The sequence below is a fragment of the Manis pentadactyla genome, chromosome 17 (assembly GCF_030020395.1).
Source record: "Manis pentadactyla isolate mManPen7 chromosome 17, mManPen7.hap1, whole genome shotgun sequence".
Classification (NCBI taxonomy): Eukaryota; Metazoa; Chordata; class Mammalia; order Pholidota; family Manidae; genus Manis; species Manis pentadactyla.
In genome coordinates this window covers 13,924,786-13,947,122 of record NC_080035.1, presented here as the reverse complement: position 1 = coordinate 13,947,122, position 22,337 = coordinate 13,924,786, and the positions used below count along the sequence as shown (strand labels likewise).

Genomic DNA, 22,337 nt, shown 5'->3' with positions numbered 1-22,337 from the left:
GAGACTTGCCTCTAGATACACCTTTAGGTAACAGTCTCCCTCTGACATTCCTCCAGGGCCTCAAAAATACCTTTGTTATTGATTCCTCAGTATTTTTCACTTTTCCTCCTAACAACTGGATGAGTAGGTAGTTCCCTGGAGTTCTTCCTGTAAGCTGGTGCCATCCAATTCCAACATTTTTTTCAAGGCTGATAGAATATTACTGTATATTTCTTTTCGTCTTTCTCTCAGTAATTGTGCTAGGGTTCTGTAGGACTGACTACCAGAAGTTGACAGTGTAACTTTCACATTTTCTATTTGTAAAGTTAAAATGGTTTGTCTTTCAAGCTTTAAGAGGGTTTCATTCAACTGGATTATTGTTATTATATTTTTATTTTAGTACCATTAATCTACAATTACATGAAGGACATTATGTTTACTAGGCTCCCCCCTTCACCAAGTCCCCCCTGCAAACCGCATTACAGTCACTGTCCATCAGCATAGTAAGATGCTGTAGAATCACTACTTGTCTTCTCTGTGTTGCACAGCCCTCCCCATGGCCCCCCCCATATTACACATGCTAATCGTAATGCCCCCTTTCTTTTTCCCCACCCTTATCCATCCCTTCCCACCCATCCTCCCCAGTCCATTTCCCTTTGGTAACTGTTAGTCCATTCTTGGGTTCTGTGATTCTGCTGCTGTTTTGTTCCTTCAGTTTTTCTTTGTTCTTATACTCCACATATGAGTGAAATCATTTGGTACTTGTCTTTCTCCGCCTGGCTTATTTCACTAAGCATAATACCCTCTAGCTCCATCCATGTTGTTGCAAATGGTAGGATTTGTTTTCTTCTTATGGCTGAATAATATCAACTGGATTATTTTTGAAGGTTTTATTTGGATTATTTCCCTAGTATCTCTTTTCTTAGAAATGTTTGATTAATGAAAGTATTTCACAAAACTGTAATGTACAGAAAGGTGGCATGTGAGTGTCAAATGGGGAATTACATGCTAGTTCATTTTTAGAAGAGAAAACATCTTAACAATATTCTCAGCTATTATTTCTGAGCTAAAATAACCTAACAGTCATTAAACTCTTCTCTGCACCCCATCTAGTAGGTCATTTCAGCCAAAAACCCATTTGATGTGGCACATACCAGGAAAGTTAAAAAAAAAAAGTAATAGTCTGTAATGGTTTGGAACTATAGTGTGCCTGTCCTGGAATGCCCAATTCTTGTTGCTATATCTTAAACACAAAATGAGAATAGCCCCAAAGAAGGGGGCAGGTCAGGACCTATTCTAGGCACTGGCAATAAAAAGTAACAAACACAGGTGAAAATATGTGTTGTGTGGAGCTAATGTTACAGTGGAATATGACAGACAAATAAGACATGTAGTATGTCACACGGTGATAACTGCTTTGGAGGAAAACTGAAGTACGGAGGGGAGCTCGTGGTGATGTTGATAGTTGCAGTAGGTGGGGATCTTGCAGTTTTGAATAGGCAGCAGGGGAAGCAACTGACTTAGCAACATTTGAGCAAAAAACCAATGATGAAGAGACAGTAAGTCATGTGGGAATCCAAGAAGAGAGTTCTAGGCAAAGGGGAAGGACTATGCATGTTGGAGAAACAGCCAAGCAACAGGCTTACATGGCTGAAGCGAGTGAGCCAGGGAGAGCAATAGGAGATAAAGTGGAGGTTTTAGAGGTTTTCATACCAGATAGTATATTATAAGGATTTGGACTCATCTGATTGGTGAGAAGCCACTAGAAGGTTTTGATCAGAAGACTAAGAATTTCCCTCTTCACATTGAAAATATCACTTTAAACTGCTTTGTTGAGCATAAAATGTAGAGAAAGCAGTTTCAGTAATTGAACAGTGAATGGCCTTTCTTGTGAAGATGAAATAAAAATATAAATGTCTCTTCATTGAAAAATAAATGAGAAGGTTGTAATCCAAGTTCTAAATCTTAAAGAGACTTGGCTAGTTTTGACTATAGGCTTGATTGAAAGAACTAGAGTTCATTGAACTACTAGAAAGAGGTTCCTTTTAGTACAAATGAAAGTATTATCTTATGAAGCAGATGATGAGCTGAAGAACCTGTGCTCCTTCAGAGTGGTCCCACTTGAAAATATGAACTGCTCTATGGAGAATCTGGGTTCTTGGGATGGAATTAACAAGGTAAGTTAGAAGTGTTGGTGGCTGCCTCATTTAACTTTGAATTAATATGCTCTCCTACAGTGTCTCCTTATTAGCTGACACAAAGGGTTCAGTGGACCACTGGTCTGGCTCTGCATATCATTACCATGGCTCTTTCATGAAATTGATAGTCTTAAAGTTCAGAGTCTGGTGCTTGCAAATTGAATTTCTTTTCCCTTTTTTCTTTCTTTCCTTCTTCCTTTAGTCCAAAAGAAATAGAAGACTTTCAGTCAATTGAGTCTCTTGGTAGCCAGCAGATGAATCTCAGTATTGGTGATGACAGCACGGGTAGCTGGTCCAATTTAAGTTTTGAAGATGAACACCAGGATGAAAGCAGCAGTTTTCATCACCTAAGTGAAAGGTAACTAAAATGCTGCACGTCATTGCAGAGTTTAGGTCCTCAGACCTCAGAAGTTAACTATAAATTTACATTGGGTGTTATTTTAAAATAACTTTCTGAATTTGAAAATCTGCCATTATTTTCAAAATGTTATTTTATTATTAGAAATATGTTTCTAATGTTTTTTGACATTTATTAAATCCAGTAATGAGCCAAGCTAATTTTCTTTGGGTGTGTCAATAGTTGATTTTAAAACTATTGCATATGTTTGATTTTATACCCTTTAAGCTTTTCCTGGACTTTCTGTGAATTTTTGAAGAAGAGAGAAATTTCTTTCTCACTTTCAAGAGGGTACTTTTTTAATCTTTAGAGGATTGGAGAAAGGACAGTTATCTACAAAAGGCATCAAAATGGCTCTGTAATTTTTTTGGTATCAGTTAAAAGTAGTATTTTGGGAGGGGGGATTCACTTGTCTTGCTATTCAGGAACAAAATGACCTAGAGCATTTATATTTGAATGACTAAAAATAATAAACTCATTATAAAAATATGATCTTGTGCAGCAGAAGACATTTACCTCATATATAACTTTTCTTAGTTTTGTTTCTAACAGTCTCTGGAATGTTTTGCTATGATAAAATGGCTTATTATATTCATAACTCTATAAAGGCATTTGACTAACCTATAAAATGCTGTAAAGTCTTTATCCATGTTAACTGAAAATTGGAAATAATAAATACCATCCATGGATGAGTCTAAGGAGAGCACAGGGCTCTCAGCATATGTACTTCCCGTTTGGGGCATATGCAGCAAGGCCCTTGTGAGGCTCCAGTTGAAAAGAGCCGTTGGAGCTGACCTACAGGGAGGGGGAGGTAAGAAGGCTGCTGGAGGAGGGGGTGCAGCAGCAGAGGGGAGGAGATGGCTTTTCACCTGTTAAAGCATATTATCTCAGAGTGTTTTGTTTGATGCTGGGATTAACCAGTATTAATATTTTTATAAAATACCCGTTTTGTTTTAGTTTTCTTAACAAAACTAAATAATCCTGTAAAAATCAACAATATTTCTTAAAATCTAGATCCTAAAAGGAAGTCTTTACAACTGGTAGTGGGAAGTTGGGGGTAATATCACTTATCATCATTTGGCCCTTTCTGTAACTTTATCTAGAAGAGAGTATTTTGTTAACACTTAAATTCTCCTCTCATCTTTGGGAAACACAGGCTTCTAGAATTCCAGTGAGGGATCGTATTGTTTAGGAAATCCTGGTGTTACAGAGGGAGAACAAGGATTAGAGGCAAGCGGCACTAAAGGACAGTAGGTGGTTGAATAACTTTATATGGAGTGTGATCTTATTTGATGAAAATTGCGATCAAGCTCTGTCCTTAGTCCTGTCCTCTTTAGCATTATCTTATTGGTGATATATAATACAGTAGGTCCCCCTTACCGCAGTTTCACTTTCCAAGGTTTCAGTTACCTGAGGTCAAGTGCAGTCCAGAAGCAGATGATCCTCCTTCTGACACGTCCTCAGAAGGTCATAGTAACTGCTGACACTACTTCACAATGCCTGTGTCACTCACCTCACCCCATCTCATCACATAGGCATTCATCTCTTACACCATCCTAAGAAGGAAAGGGCTAATAGAGCACAATAAGGTATTTAGACAGAGACCACATTCACATACTTTTATTGCAGTATACTTTATAATTCTAATATATTATTTGTTATAGTTGTTCTTAATGTGCCTAATTTAAGAATTAAACCTTACCATACATAAGTATGTCTGTACAGGGTTCGCTACTCTCCGTGGTTTCAGACAGGGGGGTCTTGGAATGTATTTCCCATGGATAAGGGGGGACTGCTGGACTCACTATTTGTGAATGACTTAAAACAAAGTTGAAGAGAGAATCCCGTTAACAGAATCAACATTCAAAAAGACTGAATCAGGCTGAGGCTAAAATAATTCTGTTTAACATGAGTAAATGCATTCAGGTTTACAAAATTAATTGTTTAAATTCAGGATGGGGAAAACTTGCTTGATAGCATTTGTCAGAAAAACACTTGTGGTTTTAATTGACTACAGTCTTAGTAAGAACTACTATGCAATGTGGTATTAAGGTTCAGAAACAAAGAAAAAGCAGAGCTCATCCAGGGTTGGTGATGTGTTTTTGTACATATAGTTTCTAGGGCCTCACCTCCTAGAGATTAAGGGTCATTAGGAGAGTGCACAGAGTCTGCATGCTTGATAAGCACCTCAGATGATTTAATGCAGGTGATTCAAAGTCCACACTTAAGATATGTGGCTTGACGTGTTTTGTCTTTTGATGCCATCTGCTATAGGAACTGTTATTTCCTGGAACAGAGATCCAGGTAGGAGATAAAGACTTCAGTGGTTTGGACATACCTTGCACTTTCACTCTGGATAGGAAGTGCAGTAGAAGGCAAAAGTTAAAGAAGAAATAATAATTTCAAGTTTTCATAGGTGTTTAGGAGGGATTATAATTACTTGGTCAGAAAGAGAACTTTGTGAATTTTTTAAGTTTTTCAGCAGTTTGTGTATTTCTTGAGTCATGTAGGAGATTGACTAAGATAGGGGCCCAGATTCGCAGAATAGTTGAGATAACTTTCATGAGCTGTATCAGAATTGATAGTAGTCTTCATATAGCTGAAGGCCGCAATAAGGAGTTTTAGTGCTTGACTACTGCTGGTTTGAGGTATGCCTGTTCTAGACATTAAGAAATATAAAAAGATACAAAATAAAGTGGAAGCATGACAGTGTTCAAAAAATGAAATAGGAAGACTAAAAAGTGAAGAAATTAAGTTGTTCTATGTTGGGTTAATGTAGGATGAGCATATCTTCCAGTTTGCTCAGGACAGTCTTGGTTCATTTCTCCTGTTCTGGTGTAATTATTAATGGTGACTTATTTCATTTTTGTAAGGGCCTGGTTGGATGAAAAATTATCTAGTCACCCTAGTTAGAAGTTGCATTTCATAAATAACTAACTTCAAGTCTGGCTTGAAGTCAGTTATTTATGAGGGGCAGAGGGGAGGGAATGAAAGTTAGAAAGAGGGAATTTTAATTTTTAGTCTTTACATTTTTTTGCTGTATTTTCATCTTCACCTAATACTTAGGTGATGGATTTTTATTATTAATTAAATGGAGAAATCATTGTTATTAGAATGTGGGTAAGAATTTTGTCTTTTTTTTTCTTTGTGTAGATAATCATTCTATTAGAAATAAATATAGTCCCTGAGTTTATTAATTTTCTCTTTCTCTTTGGCTCATAGCTGTCTGTCCATTCTGTATTTCCATATTCTCTCATTTTTGGTTTTGTCTGACAACAGACTACATGAACAGAATTCTTTGTTAATGGTTTTATAATAGAGTTACGTTTGAGCGTCAGTTGAAAGACACTGCTCAGTTTAACTTGACTCTAATACATTGTGGTTTGTGACGGTTTGTTGCCAGAGTAAATATGGATATGTAAATTGCTGAGATTGCTTGTACAGTATTAAGAACTTTTAAATAAGCATCTCTTTTTTTGGTAATCTTGTCAACATTTACTGATGTACAAAAGATGATTTTATGTTAATTCATTTTTTAGAACCAAAATTTTAATTGGACTAGACATTTTTAGAATTACCTAGCATAGTTTGGGGAATGTGGCTGCTTACCACTGCAAACTAATGTGCTTACTAATGTAATGATTAGTATTTTTTAAAATTGCATGTTTCAGTTTTAATATGAAAAATTGAACTAGTTTTGTTTTTAAACACAGTTGCTTTTTGTTTTTTATTGCTTTGCTGCTGTTTTAGAATTTAGTCGCTTTTTTCTATTGATCAGCTGATATAAGAAGTTATCTGTTGTGGCATTAGTGACTGGATGACCAGGCCAGTGTAAGGCTTGAGTAAGCCTTGGTAATTCAATATTCTGGAGAAAATGTATGTTATTTGCCAGCTACTGAATTATATATAATATTTGAAATGAAAGTAATTGACATAATAAGAGTATTTGAAAATCAGAAAGTATCTTTTCTCCAAGTAGTTAGAAAAGGTCTATTTGGGACTGTGTTTCAGTGGCTACCATCCCATTCCTCCCCACCCCCCACAAGCCCATCACTGTTTACACTATCAGCAAACTTGAGAGAATGTTAACCTGTGTTTTTTTTTCTTTTTAAACTGTACCCCAAACTAGAGAGAACTGGCTTTTTAAACATTATATTCCAAGATTGCCATAGCCATTGGTTTCATTGTGAAACTTCTTACTCCATGTGGTGTCCTAAAAAGTCATTTGGTTGGCTTAATCTGTAAAATAAATACAAAGTCAGAACAATTTTTATGATATATTGAAGATAAGTAAGGCTTCCAAGTCTCCAAAGCTGTCAGGGTTCTTTTGCAGTAGCAGTGATGGTCTCCCTTTACCTTCCTGGTTCCTCCACTCCACTGAGGCAGCTTCAGAACATCCAGTTACCACTGACAGAAGCTGTTCCAAGGAAAACCAGGGTCTTCTGAACTATGCATTTCCTAGTTCAGCTCTGTTCTTTTCTTCCTCTGGCAGTAATGGTAACAGCAGTAGCTGGAGCAGTCTTGCTTTAGAAGGAGATTTGTATGAGGACAATTTATCCTTTCCAACATCAGACAGGTTGGTCCAGTCCAGAAACTTAAAAACTGATGAGTCTTTCCCCACTAATGCATGATGTCATATTCACAAAAGAATGTGGGTTACCGTGCCAATATATATCAACCTGCATTTCTCCTATATTTTGACATGATTCTGCTTGGTAAATTTGCATCTAATAAAAAATTCAACTATGCTAAAGATATGACTGACATCTAATTGCAAAATGTGTTACTTTTTATGCATGTATTGCTCTGCTTGTTATTTTTCATTCTACCAATAATTTCGTTAAAAAGGGCTTGCTTCCTACAGGATTTCTGTTTTTTTCTTTGGTTTTTGTATATAGTTTTATTTCATATTTAAGAAAAGTGTAGGAAAAATTCGTTTCTACTGTGTCACAAACATAAATGGCATCTGCAGAAACATGAGTAAATATTCATGGAATTCTATGATATTCAGATGCTGTGTAATCTAAAACCAAATTAGTAGAATATTTTGGCTTTAAATTATTTTAAATAAAATTTTACTATGAAATTACTTGGTGCTCTCTGTCATGGTCAGGTAGAACTTCTTGGTTACTGGTAACTTATCTAGGCATCATTTACAATTTAGATTTTAATGTGAAATGGTGTGAGAAGCAAAGCTTCCTTTTTTAATTGTCATTTCTCCCCTCTTTAAATGTCATTTGTCATACTGTAGCATTCATTCTTCACATTTTAAGGATTTGTTTTAATATAATTATTAAGTAAAGCTTTTTTTTTTTTTTTTAACTTTCTGCTCTTTCATTTGAAAAGTGATGGGCCAGATGAGCAGGATGAAGAGCATGAGGATGATACAGAAGGTAATCACAATTTGTTTCTCAAGGTGTTTGCATGTTTTTTGCAGAAGGTTCCTTAGGGAGTCTTTAGCGTTTGTATTTGTGTGTTTTCATCAGTGAGACATCAGTTGTTAAAAATCAGTGTATTTACATTATAAAACAGGATATTCTTATGCTAATTATGTAGTGTCAGGTCCTTTGTTGAGCTGTTTGTCTTACTTGATTGCTAAACTAATAAACTACTCATTGGTGTGAAGGCTGAACTACTTTGAAAGAATTATTCAGTTATTTGAGAAGGAAATTTATGATAATCTCTAATACTGTTTTTCAAAATATAAAATTGTTACTCATATTATGACTTACTGTAATTATGGCATATGTCATAGTTTTTTGCTTCCAAACCAGTAACTTGTAGAATTAGTGTTTGATCTCAATTTTACATAAGTCAGTGTTTGTGAGTCCATTCTTCCCTCTCTCCCAATTCAAGTCTTAGACTCACATACACACATATTTGAAATCTTTAAATTCAGATGAATTTGAGTGTCTGAATGAACCTAGAAACTTTTCCTGTCGAATCTGAGTTTTCATTGTATTTAGATGGTTGTTGAATTTTTTTCCTAAAACTCTTACATTTCCTAATTATGAAAACACTAATAGTCTTCTATAGAGTGGCACATAAAAATATTCAAATTGTTTGAGATGTTTGTTTTGAACCAGTGATATTTTTGTCGTCATTTCTTTAGAAGTGAGCAAATTACTGAAATGAATTTCTTGAAATGTACTTTACAACACCTGAGTTTCCATCTGTTTTATCACCAGTTATACTTTTCTTGTTTAGGAGAGTCATGTACCAATTTTTGAGCTAAAATCATGAGACCTAAGATTATTATTTTTTTTAGTAATGTGTCTGCTAAGTAGACATGCTTCATATAGTGCTTCTAGTAATAAGTTTTTATCATCAGATATAAGGTGGGGTAGGGCAGTATTTTTTAGAGTTATGGATCGACTAGGTAATACTTATTTTTGTTGCCTAAAAAAATTGATTATGTTTAGAGAAGTTGTTTACTTTTTCCCATGTAATACCTGTGGGCAAAGTTGTCCCAAAGGCTGTACATGGTGTAAATAAATGCAAGCTGTAAGTATTTCCCTGAATTACTCCTTATTAAACTTTACTGAGAAATATTAAGAGGAAAGAAGATACAAGTTAATACTAAAAATTTTACTTTTGGCACTAACCAGGCTGCTTAGTATTTCCTTGTGAGTATGTAGAAATCAGGCAATTAATTATATGTAGATACAGGGCATTACTCAGCTTTTGAGATTATGGGCATCTTACATAGTATAGAAAATTGTAGCCAGCTTTCAAATTTGTTAAATTAGAAATTGGTAAATTAGGGGATAGATTGATATGGATTTATAGAAAGATTGAAAATTATGGAAATCCTGAAGGCAACAAACCTCATTTTGTGGTGGTGTTTGCAGTTACAGGCTGCCAGGCGCTTCTCTTTTCACTAGTATTTAGTAACTTCCCTAAAGAGAGAGACCACTGTTAGGCCAGGCAACCAGTTGCCCAGAACTGGGAGACAGTAGTAAAGAAAAGCCTTATGGTGGCTTAGTTTCCAGTACCATGACCTCGGCAGGACTTACAAAATGGCCCAGACACCATGTCTGATGCTATAGTGCACTATATCCATTTTTATTGTTTTGTTTTGTTTGACTTTATTAATATTGTCAAAATGGTATTTTTTTGTTTTTAGGGTTTACTTTTTTGTTGAGGTACATACAATAAAGTACACAAATCTTAGTGTATACCTTGATGAATTTTGGCATATGTATGCACTCATATAACCATCACCCAGATTGAGATAATCAAACATTCTCACCAATTTTTTCCCCCTTTACCTATTTATCTATTTCCCTACTCCCCTCCCCGGTGGCAACCACCAGTCTGTTCTCTGAGTGTCTATGAGTCTATTTCTGTTTTATTTGTTTGTTTGTTAGATTCCACACATAAGTGAAATCATATGGCATTTATCTTTCTCTGCACCAGACCCATTTTTGATTGAGAGGTCAGTGGGGAGAGAGTAGAGAAAGGCAATACATTTTGGACCAATTTTTAAATGAAAAATTAGGGGCCAACATAAATCCTAAAAATGATTAGTAATGGTCTAGAATGCCTTGCAAACTATAAAGAGGAATCAGGGATGATCACCAACATATTTCCATTATTGGCAAAAGTTAGCATGATGCCTGCAGCATGCCCTGTGTTTGCTCACTCTTTGTGTGGGAGGTGTAACTCTGGGGAGAGGAAATCCCAGCCAAAATACCTCTAAAACCAAAATCAGTCAAAAGGAGAAATAAAGTTTAAAAACCCATTTTTTGCTTACAAACTGTGGTCCAGGGCTGCTTTTTTTCTGCTCCAGCAGAAGCAAGCAAGACCTCCTCCCAGCCACTCAGGTTCAGATAAGCCCTTGGTTGCCCAGGTAATTACCGATTGATATGGAGATGAGAACTACTGCTCTCCACCCCCTAGGAATGCCTGTTGATATGTAGATGCGCTAAAGCCAGGTGAGATATTCTGGAAATACTACAATTTTACCCACAGGCTACCCCTCCAGAAATCTTGCCTTACAATCTACTCGTTCCCCCTCTTCTGCAATGGTCCCCTGGTGAGAAAATGAGCATCGAAAATGAGCATTGTGACCAGACAAATGACATAACAATAACAATAGCAATAAAATCATGATAATCCTCAAACTGGAGGATTCAGCTAGGGTCAAAGTCCTATGCAGATTAAGTCCAAAGCTAGTCCATTCCAGCAGGCAGTAACTTAAGAGGTAGAGAGTTCAGAGCAATCATCACATGGCAGCTACAGCTAGCGGGTGCATATAGGCCACAAGGACTGTAGAAGAAAATAGCTTTAAGAGTGATAAGATACATATTTTAATGAAACCAGCATAGGCAAATCTTTTCCATGAGGTAGGATACATGCAAGAGAGTGGTCCTGTGATAGGACAGTAGCAGGGATGGTATCATATCCTGGTCTAGCATACCAGACTTTCAACCCCTCCGTGTGGGAGTTACAGATGGGTCAATATATAGGGTTACGGGAGGTACATGCACTGGCCATAAAGATAAAACTTCCCTGTAAGATGCTCTTCCTCCCGGATGTTTTGCGTACAGTACCGTGATCTTTGGGGGCCACTCTGCTGTTACTCCAGGAACACACAGGAGGCCAGCTTCCAGGCCTTTTCCCTTAGGTGCCAGAAGGGCCGGCCATCGCTGGTCCATGTGTTGAAATGTCCAGGGCCATGTCCAGTGTCTCCAGGGTTTAATGCAGTAGGGGCTGGCAGCAGGATGTTTCTCTGCCGGTCATATCCTGGCTTCAGTAACTCTTCTTTGGTTTCTACACACAGTTGTATAGGAGAGGCCGCAAGGTGTGTGAGCACATCCACATGGCCCAGAGCTCCTCTACAGAGCTTCTCATTCAAACACCGTAGCCCTGTCCATAAGCAAACTGACCAGCCCCGTAGACTATTGGTGTCCACCTTCAGGCCAGATTTCAACAAACCTTTGTACCTGTCTATCATGCCTGCCCTGGTAGGGTTATATAGTACATGAAATTTCCACTTTATTCCTAATGGCTGCGCCCATCCTTATAACACATGTCCAGTAAAGTAGGTGCCTTAAAGGCTCTCAATCACCTGCAGCAGGCCATAGGCTGCAAAGAGATGCTCTAGGCCCCTCTTGGTGATTTGCTGATCTGCACAATGTGCAGGAAGAGCAACCAATAGTCCAGTAGCCATGTCCACATGAGTCATGGCATACCGATATCCTTCTGATGTGGGCAGAGGCCCAATATAGTCTATCTGCCACCTGACGAGGGGTATCGGCCGCCTTACTATTGTCCCATGCTGCTGTGGGACTCACTAAGTCCCTCTTAAGAGCACACAAGGCACTCCTTCCGGGCTCAGCTGACTTGAGAAGTCTGGCAAGCCTCATCCTCCAGGAGGGAGGAGGCCAAGTGGTGAGGCTGCTGTTCCTGCCTTCTCAGCTGCTGACACTCTAATGGTTCTGGAAGGGTGGTTCCTCTTTGCACCATCGCCAACCAGACATGGCGGGGGGAGGCAAGAGTAGTCACTAGGGACCCAAAGAGAGATGGGGTAGCTGTATGCAGCACCAGATTTCTCATTTCTACAGTGAACACCTCCTCATTGGGGCCCTGGGCGTCCATATTATAGATGATATTTTTCATACCCAATTCCCGCAGTACCTGTTGGAGCTCTGCATACATTTTCTAACAACTGGGTAAATATGGTAAATCACCCTGATTAGGCCAAACTACCATGATGGTAGCTGTCAGCTATACCAGGAGTGTCTGGTTCCCTGTGGTGTGACGGGCATTTTGCAACCGCTGCCAGAGGGAAGGGTGAGTCATCAGGGAAGCCATTCTATTCATCTCAGTACCTGACATAACAATGTTTTCCACAACAATGTTTTCCACCCCCGTATCCCAGAGATGTAAAAGCCATGTAGGCAGAGATTCCCATGGCCTCTGCCTGTACTGGGCACTCATGTCCACCAGCTCATTATGGGTATAGGGACGGAGCATGGAGTGTTCCACAACCTGGGGAGGGGGCGGCTCCCCCCACCCCAGGAGCCTGCAGTTGTTTTATTTTCTTAATTACAGCCGGGTGGGCCTTTAAAACAGGCCAGGCTGGTACCTGGGGTGGAGGATCGGCCCATAGCCCTGCCTCTTCTCCCCTTCAACGCCCCCGGCTCCTCTTCCATCTCTGGGGCTTCATGAAGGTACCACTCTTTCCTCCCCCTTCTCCATGGCCTCCTGCAGTGCAGCTTTTCCTGTCGCCTCCCCCCTCACCGCTGCTAAGGAATCTTCCAGGGGTGCAACCTGTCTTTTCAATAACTGTCTTTCTTTCTTAATGGCATCCCATAGGTTATCACCCAGCTCTTCCAAGCAATGCTGAAGTGCATCTCTGTCCTGCCTAAGTCCCTCTCCTCGCTAACCCTCTTGATAATCCTCTCTTTCTCCTGTATAACATTTTCCACTGTCTCGATGAAGAGAGACCCTACAATGCCAGCCACTACATGGCCTCTCAGGGCCTCTAAGCAGTCTTCTATATGGTGGAGGGCTAATTCGGCAGCTTCCATTTGTCTCTACCCTTCCCCAGTTCTGGGGTAGGCCCCACCCCTCTAGGAGGTATTCTACCCTAGACCAATTCCCTACTAGGGGCTCCCAACCTGGAAGCCCCACAGATGGGGGGACACTAACAGGTGAAGCTATACCCTCTGCTGCCACATCCACTGGGCCTCCCCACCATCCACAGTTGGGGCTTCTGGGCATCTCCCCTCATATCTAGGGGCAACCCTCCCAAAGGTCACACCCATTATGACAGATTTTGGGCTCAGAGATCCTGCTGACTACCCCAGATATAACTCCAGGGAGAGGAAATCCCGGGGCAAAATACCTCTAAAACCGAAACAGTCAAAAGAAGAAATAAAGTTTAAAACCAGTTTATTGCTTACAAACTGTCGTCCAGGCTTTTTCCTGTTTCTGCAGAAACAAGCAAGATCTCACTCCAACCTCTCAGGTTCAGATAAGTCTTTGGTCGTCCAGGTAATTACCCATTGATATAGAGATGAATTACTGCTCTCCACCCCCTAGGAATGCCTGTTGATATGTAGATGCACTAAAGCCAGGCGAGGTATTCTGGAAATATTACACTTTTATCCACAGAGAGCCCAGAAAGAAATCAGCAGAGTTTGTCGCTCAGCCACCATTAAGCAAGAGTGTTAAACACATGTTGGTCCACAGGTCCTTAGTTTTATTGTCAACAGGGGTTCATCCTTCTTTACATTGAAAATAAAATTTTTGTAAAATATGAAAATGAACCTGAGGGCAACATCTTATTTTTGATAGAGGTACACCAGAAAATTCCCTTGTCTGCCGTTTGGGAAGTAAGTTATTGCATATGACATTTTTTTTCTTCATATTTTGCTGAAAGAATGAAGTGATTAAGAGCATGGAGTCACACTGCCTGTGTTCATGTCCTAGCTCAGCCACTTCCCTGCTCTGAGATTCTGGATGTCTCTCTGCTTCAGATCCCTCACCTGTAGAATGGAGACGATAATAGTTCCTACTTCATAGGATGGTTGTGAGGATTAAAGGAGTTAGTGTATTTAACGAGCAATACTTACAATGTAATATATGCTGTTCATGTGTATGCTGCTGCTCGTTATTTCTCTTAGTTCAGAAAACTTTCTTTAAGTCTACCTAATATATTTATTTGAGGTTTTATTTCTGTGTTCTGTTTATATTTTGATTGTAATCACTGCTTTATGGTTTTATTTTTTCTCTTTTTACCTGTAGATCATATTTTGACACAAATCAAGACATTTACAGTACTTGAGTTCAGTGCCTCAAAATAGAGTTATGCATCGGTGCAGTCAGGAGGTGATCCAAGTCATTCTTCTGTTTTAGTGTGATTTTGTCCTTTCAAAAAAATGTTTTAGTTGATGTTAAGGAAAGATGGGTTTTTCCAGCATTCATTGGACTCTTAAGAAATGGAAAATAGTTACGTATCTCTGGAAACCAGAGTATTGAGAGTTGCATTGGTAAATTTCACTTCCTGTTATTTAATTTAAATATTAGGTTTGGAGCAAGATGGAAAGACTCTGCTAATTACGAATATTGACATGGAGCCTTGCACTGTAGAACCCCAACTAAGGATCATTCTTCAGTGGCTTGTTGCCTCTGAGGCTGATGTTGCAGAACTTTATTTTCATGACTCTGCAAAGAAAGAGTTTATACAGGTAAGTACCAGCCTTATAGGGTGTTTATGAGGATGGCTTTAACAGCACCCGAGGTTCTTTGCCATGTGGTTGATCTAATAAGATGCCTGATGATAGTAGAGTGCATAAATCCTTAGGCAATAGAGTCTCATAGTTGGTTTCAGGTATCAGTCCTGCCAATGTCTATCAGTGTAACCAGGGGCAAGTTTACCAGTCTCAGTTTCCTTATCAGCATTATGGAAATGACTACAGAATTTACCCTACAGAGGTTGTGAGGGTTAAATGTAATACTGTTAAGTAGTGCCTGGTTTAAGTTCTCAGAGTTAGGTGCCATTAATAAACTTTTCATGTGTTCATATGAAAAAATTCTATTATTCTTTGTATTTAATTGATTCATAATTGGGCCTAGTGTGTCTCTATGTTAATCCAGTTTCATTAGTTTGAGATGCTAGCATGATCAAAAGCCAGTGAAAGTTTTAACATCTAATAAGAGACAATGGACCACTTTGAGTGCTTAATAGGGTTCGAATAATAAAATGTTTAGATTTGATACACCAATAGGATATTTTTATTGAGAACTTACTGTGTGCCAAGCACCTTGTTAATTACCTTCAGTTTATAGTCTTAACGGTTTTTGTCCCAGAATTTTCCTCATCAGAACTTTGGTTTAATTTATTCCTATATAGAATAGTCCAGTGAACAACCATGTGAATTCGATCAGTTATAATAAAGAATAATCCAGTTACTCTTTATTCCTGACTCAGAATTTACAAAGGTATTGTTGAAAGAAGTATGCAGAAGATATGTAAAAATATTTTTTTGGTATTTTGTTTTTACTTAGAATTTCACATTTTTCTGATTTAGGTTTCTGTTTTGGGGCAGAAAAAGCAAATAAGACAAAAAGAGATGCTCAGAAATGAACTGTCAAGGAGAAAGAATTGGTAGGAAAGGTGTTAGAACTGACCTTAGGGAGGCAGACATTTTCCAGGTTTTTGGTCGTAGGTAAACTGAGGGCTCAGGAAGGCCTTAGGCAGAGCTGAGGGTGATGGTGCTTGGGTAAGGGCACCTTGTCCCCATGTAGCCTAGGAGAAATTTCTTGCAGTTCCTCAAAAAGTTAAACATACTGTTATCATATAACCCGGCAATTCCACTCCACAGTATGTACCTAAGAGGAATGGAAACATACGTCCATGGCAACATTATTTCATTATGAAACAAAAGTGGAAACCTTCTAAATGTCTATTACCTTATGAATGGGTAAATAAACTGTGGTACATCCATGCAACAGAATATTATGTGTCAGTAAGAGGGAATGAAGTACATACATACCCACACCATGGGGGAGGCTTGAAATCATTAGGCTGAGTGAAAGAAGCTTGTCACAAAAGACTATGTATTTTATGATTCTATTTATATGAAGTGGCCAAAAATAGCCAAATCTGTAGAGACTGAAAGTGTGCTAGTGATTGCCTAGGTTGAGTGGTCTGGGAGAAATGAGGAGTGATTACTAATGAGTAGGCATTTCATTTTGGTGTGATAAAATGTTCTCACATTGACCGTGGTGATGGTTGCATTCAACTTGGTGAGTATACTAAAAACCATTGACTGGTATACTATAAATGGGTGAATTGTATGGTGTGTGAGTTATATCTCAAACCATTTTTTAAAAGGGTAAGCATATTTATATTTAAAAAAAATTAAGGTAGTTTTTATGAAACTAAACAGAAAAAAGATGAGTGAAGACATGTTCTGATTGATCACAATAGTTTATTTAACCCTGGGGCATAATTGACTTAAAACATATTGGTTTCAGGTATACATCATAATGATTCCATATTTGTACAGTGAAATAGTCACCACAGTATTTAATTTTTCAGTTGTTCTTTTTGGTTGAAACATTAACATTTCTTAACTTAGAAAGCCATGTTTCTTTTGAGGCTAGAGTGTGTATTCCAGAAAAAAACCACACCAAATGTTATGGAAGGAAAAGCCACATCCTTTTAATAAGTTTGACATTGACTTTATTATTTTATGTTCCTAATTGAGGGTGTGACAGAACTGTTTAGTTAGTTAAAGAACCGCCGGTAGGGGTGTAACCTCTACTCCCACACGGACTGTCCACTGGGTGAGGTTTGTGGAGTTCTGTCCCTAGCGCTCCCAAAGTGTCATTTTGTGGAAGAGGTGTATTTATAACAGGCAGGAAGGGGAAATGTTTAAGTTGTGTCAAGGGCTGGTGGTGTAGGGGAGAAGACCTTGTTATATATACCTGGGAAACAATATTTTACTGCAAGTAGGACTCTCAGTTTTATCTGATGTTAAAAATGAAAACTTTATTGTTGAAAAATTGTTTGGGGTTAATGTTTGATAGAACTCTCTCTCTTTTACTAGCTTTCAAAAAGATTACAAGAGAAAGAATGGAAAGTGGGAGACCTCCTGCAGGCTGTACTGAAATACTGTGAAGTGATGGAAAAGATTTCCAGTGAGGAGCATTGCAAGTCACTGTTTGATTGGCTCTTGGAAAATGCATAGAACAAACTCCAAACCAATATATTTTATCATTTGTTTCAGAAGAGGAAGAAATAGTTAAGATGCATAGGGTTAAATTTGAGTAGTGAATATGAATAAAGTGAATTGGGAGGAAGTAAATACAGCTTTTTAAGTGCTTTGTGTCATCACACAGTATATATAGTTCATACTTTTGTAATCTCTATCAAATATTATCTTCATTTATTCTTCTGTACACATGTGTAGTGTGTTAAGACCCTAAGAACATGTGTTTGAAGGAAGGAATAATAATAATAACCGTGATGTTTTCAGGGACACTGACTGACAGCACTCTGTTTGCATCCAAATAGTGCTGTAGTAACTTGCACTGAGGGGACTGAGGATGACTTCCAGGGAGAGAGTTAAAATTGGGCTCCTTTGCAAACAAATAGTATCCACAATAACAGTAAGGCTTTTAAAAAAAAAATTTTGTCCAATTTTAAAAACTTAGTTTTATTTTCATGGCTCAGCTTTGGTATCATCTTTTTGAATCCTCCAAACTAATTTCTCAGAAACATTAGTATTTTAGGTTTCTATAAATATCATAGTTTCCCAAGCCTTCTATCAAATGATATTATTTGCTAATGTTACCAATTGTTCTGGCATGAAAGTGAGAATGTGTGTGTGTTTAGTAGGGAGTGCTTTACCTTGCTAGTGGCTTGTGCCCCCTTTAATTTTAGTTTTCTTAGAAACCCACTGTAAACATAAAAAGGTGCTTACAATGAAATGTGTATAAGGATTGTGCATTAAAAGTTTTTTCTTTTTTATTATTTTGGGTGCCCAGCTTATCCTATAAATGAAAAAAAGGCTTGAAACATGTTGAAATGTTAATGCAGAAATACATTTAGAGTAGCCCAGTAATTTGATTTTCACTTTTGGATTTTTGAAAAAACAATCCACTTTAGCAAGGGTAAGCTTTTTCTAGAAAAAAATGGGATACCCCCCCAACCCTTGAAAAAATGTGTCTGCACTATTTTGTAAAGTCCTCTGATATGATGTTTCTGGGCTCTACATTTCCTATTACTTTATCTTTAGAAACTGCAAGTTGCTTTCAATAAAGGACCAAGATTGTATCTTGGTTATGTATGTGAGGAAACGTGCATGTGAATTTTTCCTTCTTAACGTTAGTGGATTGTTGTAATCTAGAGTAAATCGCTTTATGTTGGGGGCTTTGGTTTTACTCCATTACATTTTCTTTTTTCCTGAGCACTGACTGTCCTGGAAGGTGCACAAAGTATAGAAGACATAGCACCTGCCAGGGGGCAAGGAATAAGGGCACTTAACATTAATCGTAATTAATAATTATGGTAGAGAAATGTATTTTATAACGAAAGAGTCAAATCTGCTTTTTAAGAAAAATGCCAAAAGCTGTTTAAATATTTTGAGGTTACATTGTAAGCTGCGGTTTTTCTCAACTTAAAGGAATAGAGCAAGCCTTAAAAATAAATTTTCCTGAAGTTTCTTCAAGTATTTTGTAAGGTGGAAAAATGCAGGAAATGTATATAACCAGAATTGTTTCTGTCTTTAGCTTCTCAGAACTTGAGATGCAGCAGCACTGGACTGGGTTTTTAAATGTTAGGAACCAGGTTGTTGATTATAACATGGATTAATTGTTTATTAAGTTCAGATTGAATTTTTACAAGTATATGTAACTATCAGGTTGTGTTTAGTAACTTCAATGTATGTGTGGGTGTGATTAACAGCAAAACTGAATTCTGAATTTCTTTTAAAGTGATAGTATCTTCTGTAAAGCTTGTAAAGCTTTCTGCGCTTGGAAATATTTATGTTTATTTCTCTTACAGTAATAATCATTTTGACGTAAGATTTCCCTCATATCCTTGTTTCCATTGCCTTTTTCTGGAGCTGTGCTGGATTCAATGTTCCCCTATTCAGCTACTACATAATGACAGATGAGGCTTTAGGGATTAGCATGCATGGCAGTAACCACAGTGGAGCCCCATACTCGTATCTGCTCAGTGCAGGAGCAGAGAGAACATATGAAGCCCTGGCAGACATGAAAAGAAGTGTGAGGTGAGCTTCCGCATACAGAGTGAAGCCATTTGAGTTTAGAGCAGTATCTTTTAATTAAATACAGTCTAACTTACTTTCTTTAAAGGCACTTTGTGATTTTTCCAAAGACACTGTAGTTCTGTTAGGTTGCTCAATCTTTAGAGTAGCTCTTTTTGTTTAGGACAACTCTGTCTTACTTTATTACAGATCTACTTGACATATTTATAACATAGTAATTTTTCCATTCTGTACATTTTGGCTCTTATGAAGTATCATGTCTTATTACTCAGAACTGTTGAAGTTGTGATGCGCATTGAATTGAATTTTCTATCTATTTCAGAACTATCAAAGGATTTGTAGAAAGAAAGTGAATGAGGCCTCTGATAAGAGGATTTTAGAACATTAATTCAGCCTGAAATGTGTGGCAATTCTTTCATAGTTTCCCAAGCCAAGTTTAAATTCCATTTATATTTTGGATGATATTAATGTTAATTTTGGAAATATTTCCTGATCTATACAAAAGTAATGATTCATTTATGAAATCACAAGAAAATTACAGTATCAGATGGTATGATACAGTTTAATGGAGTAATAAAACCTTTGAGAGTATTCTTTCAGTGAATATATGTGATAGCATCTTTATACTTTGAAATATTTCACTTACCCTTTCAGATATTTGATGTGAATTAATTCAATTTATAATACTTAAATTTTGCTTAAATAAGGGTTTTCATGTTGGCAGGAGAATTTAATTATTAAATGCACCATGTATAAACTGATAGTTTACCCACATGACTTAGACATCAGTACACAAACTTTAACCTTGATTTATCATCAGAGCCTGGACTCAGATTTTTTCTTAGTTAATTATTTAGCTAATATTACTCTTCCACATATTATCAGTTTCCCATCCATATATTGCTTTACACATTTTTCAAAAGAAACTTTTCACAGAATTTTTTAAAGATAATGCATCCGTACTTAGGGTGTAGGGAGAATGCTTTCCATTTAAAACCTGTTCACCTGTCACCAGCATTAAAGAGAATTAGTTTCAGTGGGAGTTATAAAATTATACTGAAGTGGAACGCATTTTTCTAATTTTCAGCAGAAGGTCCCGCCCACATTCACTCACTCACTGTATTCCTGCTCGGAAGATGCAGGTGCAGTGTTAGTCACGCTCGTCACTTTATTTATTTATTTATTTCACCATCCATGTACATTCCTTTCACATGGGTAGAATTGTAGTTCTAGAAGTTCATGTTTTGTTTTTGTTGCAATGTTTGAATACTATTTAATATCAGGTTTTAATACTGCTGGATTTGCTAGTTCGTTTACTTGTGCAGTGTTAAAAGTAATTCACATTCTTATTTAATATACCAGATATATAGCAAGAGCAGCTTTGTGTAATTGCAGCTGTTTATTTGTTCTGAGTTACTGCATTAAGATCTTGTGTTGTGTAACAATAACTTTGCTTTTCAGTAATACTGAAACTATGAACTATGAACTTCAGGATGCACTAAATTTTTGTTTTTGCAGTAGCTCAAAATAAACGTTTCAGAAATTACTTTTGTAATAATTTGCAATTAATTGTCCTTTTATCTTTTATCAAATTGTTTAAGTCTGTGATCTTTCCTCTCCCAACTAAGAATTCTCCAATAAATGTCAGAGATGCCTGGCCTTGGTTTTCATTCTTTGATATCTTGTTAACTATACTAACTTAAAAAAAAAAGACAAAACATAAGTGGAAGTGCCATGAAAACAGAAACATTGAATGATCTCAGTGCTTCCAACTTTTTTTGAGAACAAGAAAAAACAGCATTGTTTTTCATTTGACACTGGATTCCAGCTGCTTATTTAGGTGTGTCTGAATGCTGACATAAGTGACTTGAAGGGGTGTTTGCCCAATCTGTTTTGGATTTTAGTGCAAAGTAAAATATGGTTGCCTTGCGTATGGTGAGCATGTTACAGAGTTTTCTGGCCTGGACCGAGCACTCCTCCCATAGGATATAGGGATCCTATCACCGTCATGCCATGGAGTGTCAGGCACTGAAAAGTCGGGTGCTGGTGGTTTATTACTAATGGAATTTGACTTTGTTTTAAGTATTTTAAGTCCAGAAATTAGGGAATGATTTTGTAGTTTTCATGAGTGTTTCACAATGCTAGGAAATAATGGTAGCAGCAGTGGCTTGGGTGTGAGTGCATCCCGGTCACCAAGAAAACAGTTAAAAAATGCTGGGGAAAAGCAAGATTTCTTAGACTGTAATTCCAAAAAGGATAAAAGGGCCCAAAAGGAATGGGAAGTTTGTAACAAATGATACTTGAGCAGTTTGCACATTGGGGTCGTTTGTGATCTGTCTCAGCTGGGATTCAGCAGAGGGTAATGTTAGGCTGGAGGAAGGAAAAACAAGGACATGCAAACAGAACAGAGAGATGCCATAGGGGGAGAACAGACCAGACCCCAAAGTCCGTGCCATATATAGAGAGGGGACAGCTCTCCCTGAATTCCATCCTGATGTGCCAACTAAGACCCGGATGTCAGCCTCCTCCCTCTTGGAAGGAAAAAAGTGTCTAGTTGACTATTATGTCACCTTTAGCCAATCATACCTCTCCACGCCCCCTAGGATAGCTTGCCCACTCCTCCCCCTCCTAACCCCTTATAAGCCCCCACCTCCCTGACCGGGTGTGACTTCTCTGGCCTCTGGCAAGAAGGCCACAGAACCTCACCCGGGGGTTAAATAAATTACCTGGCCCTTTGTTGCCTCTCTTTGCCGGCTTATTCCGGCTAGAATTTATCTTACAGGTAAGAGAAAGGGCTTGAAGAATTACCTCAGATTTTTAAAAGTATGGAAGATGGAGAGAACTCACATTTCGAAGGATGAACATAATCTTGGTGCTATTATGCAAAAAGGGAAAGAGTCAAGTTCTAATAAGTTTTTGCAGCATTATGTTTACAGCAGGAACAGTGGAGCATGTGAAGGGAGGGGTCGCCCTGTTTTTCTCATCCTTCATAGTTTTGTAAGCCATCTCATT

At 37.9% G+C, this 22,337-nt stretch overlaps 1 protein-coding gene across 3 annotated transcripts in view; it reads left to right on the top strand.

Moving 5' to 3' along the window:
• AKAP11 (A-kinase anchoring protein 11) overlaps positions 1-20,982 on the top strand; it is a 49,442-nt gene extending 28,460 nt beyond the window's left edge. For 2 of the 3 annotated variants that reach the window (XM_036932392.2, XM_057494646.1), the window contains exons 8-12: positions 2,380-2,535; positions 7,067-7,150; positions 7,921-7,967; positions 14,614-14,774; positions 17,142-20,982. In XM_036932392.2, coding sequence (XP_036788287.2) covers positions 2,380-2,535; positions 7,067-7,150; positions 7,921-7,967; positions 14,614-14,774; positions 17,142-17,282 — 589 coding nt within the window. In that variant the 3' untranslated portion in view covers positions 17,283-20,982. The remainder of the gene's footprint in view (positions 1-2,379; positions 2,536-7,066; positions 7,151-7,920; positions 7,968-14,613; positions 14,775-17,141) is intronic. The other variant, XM_036932393.2, reaches the window with a different exon arrangement.
• Positions 20,983-22,337: the final 1,355 nt, after the last annotated feature.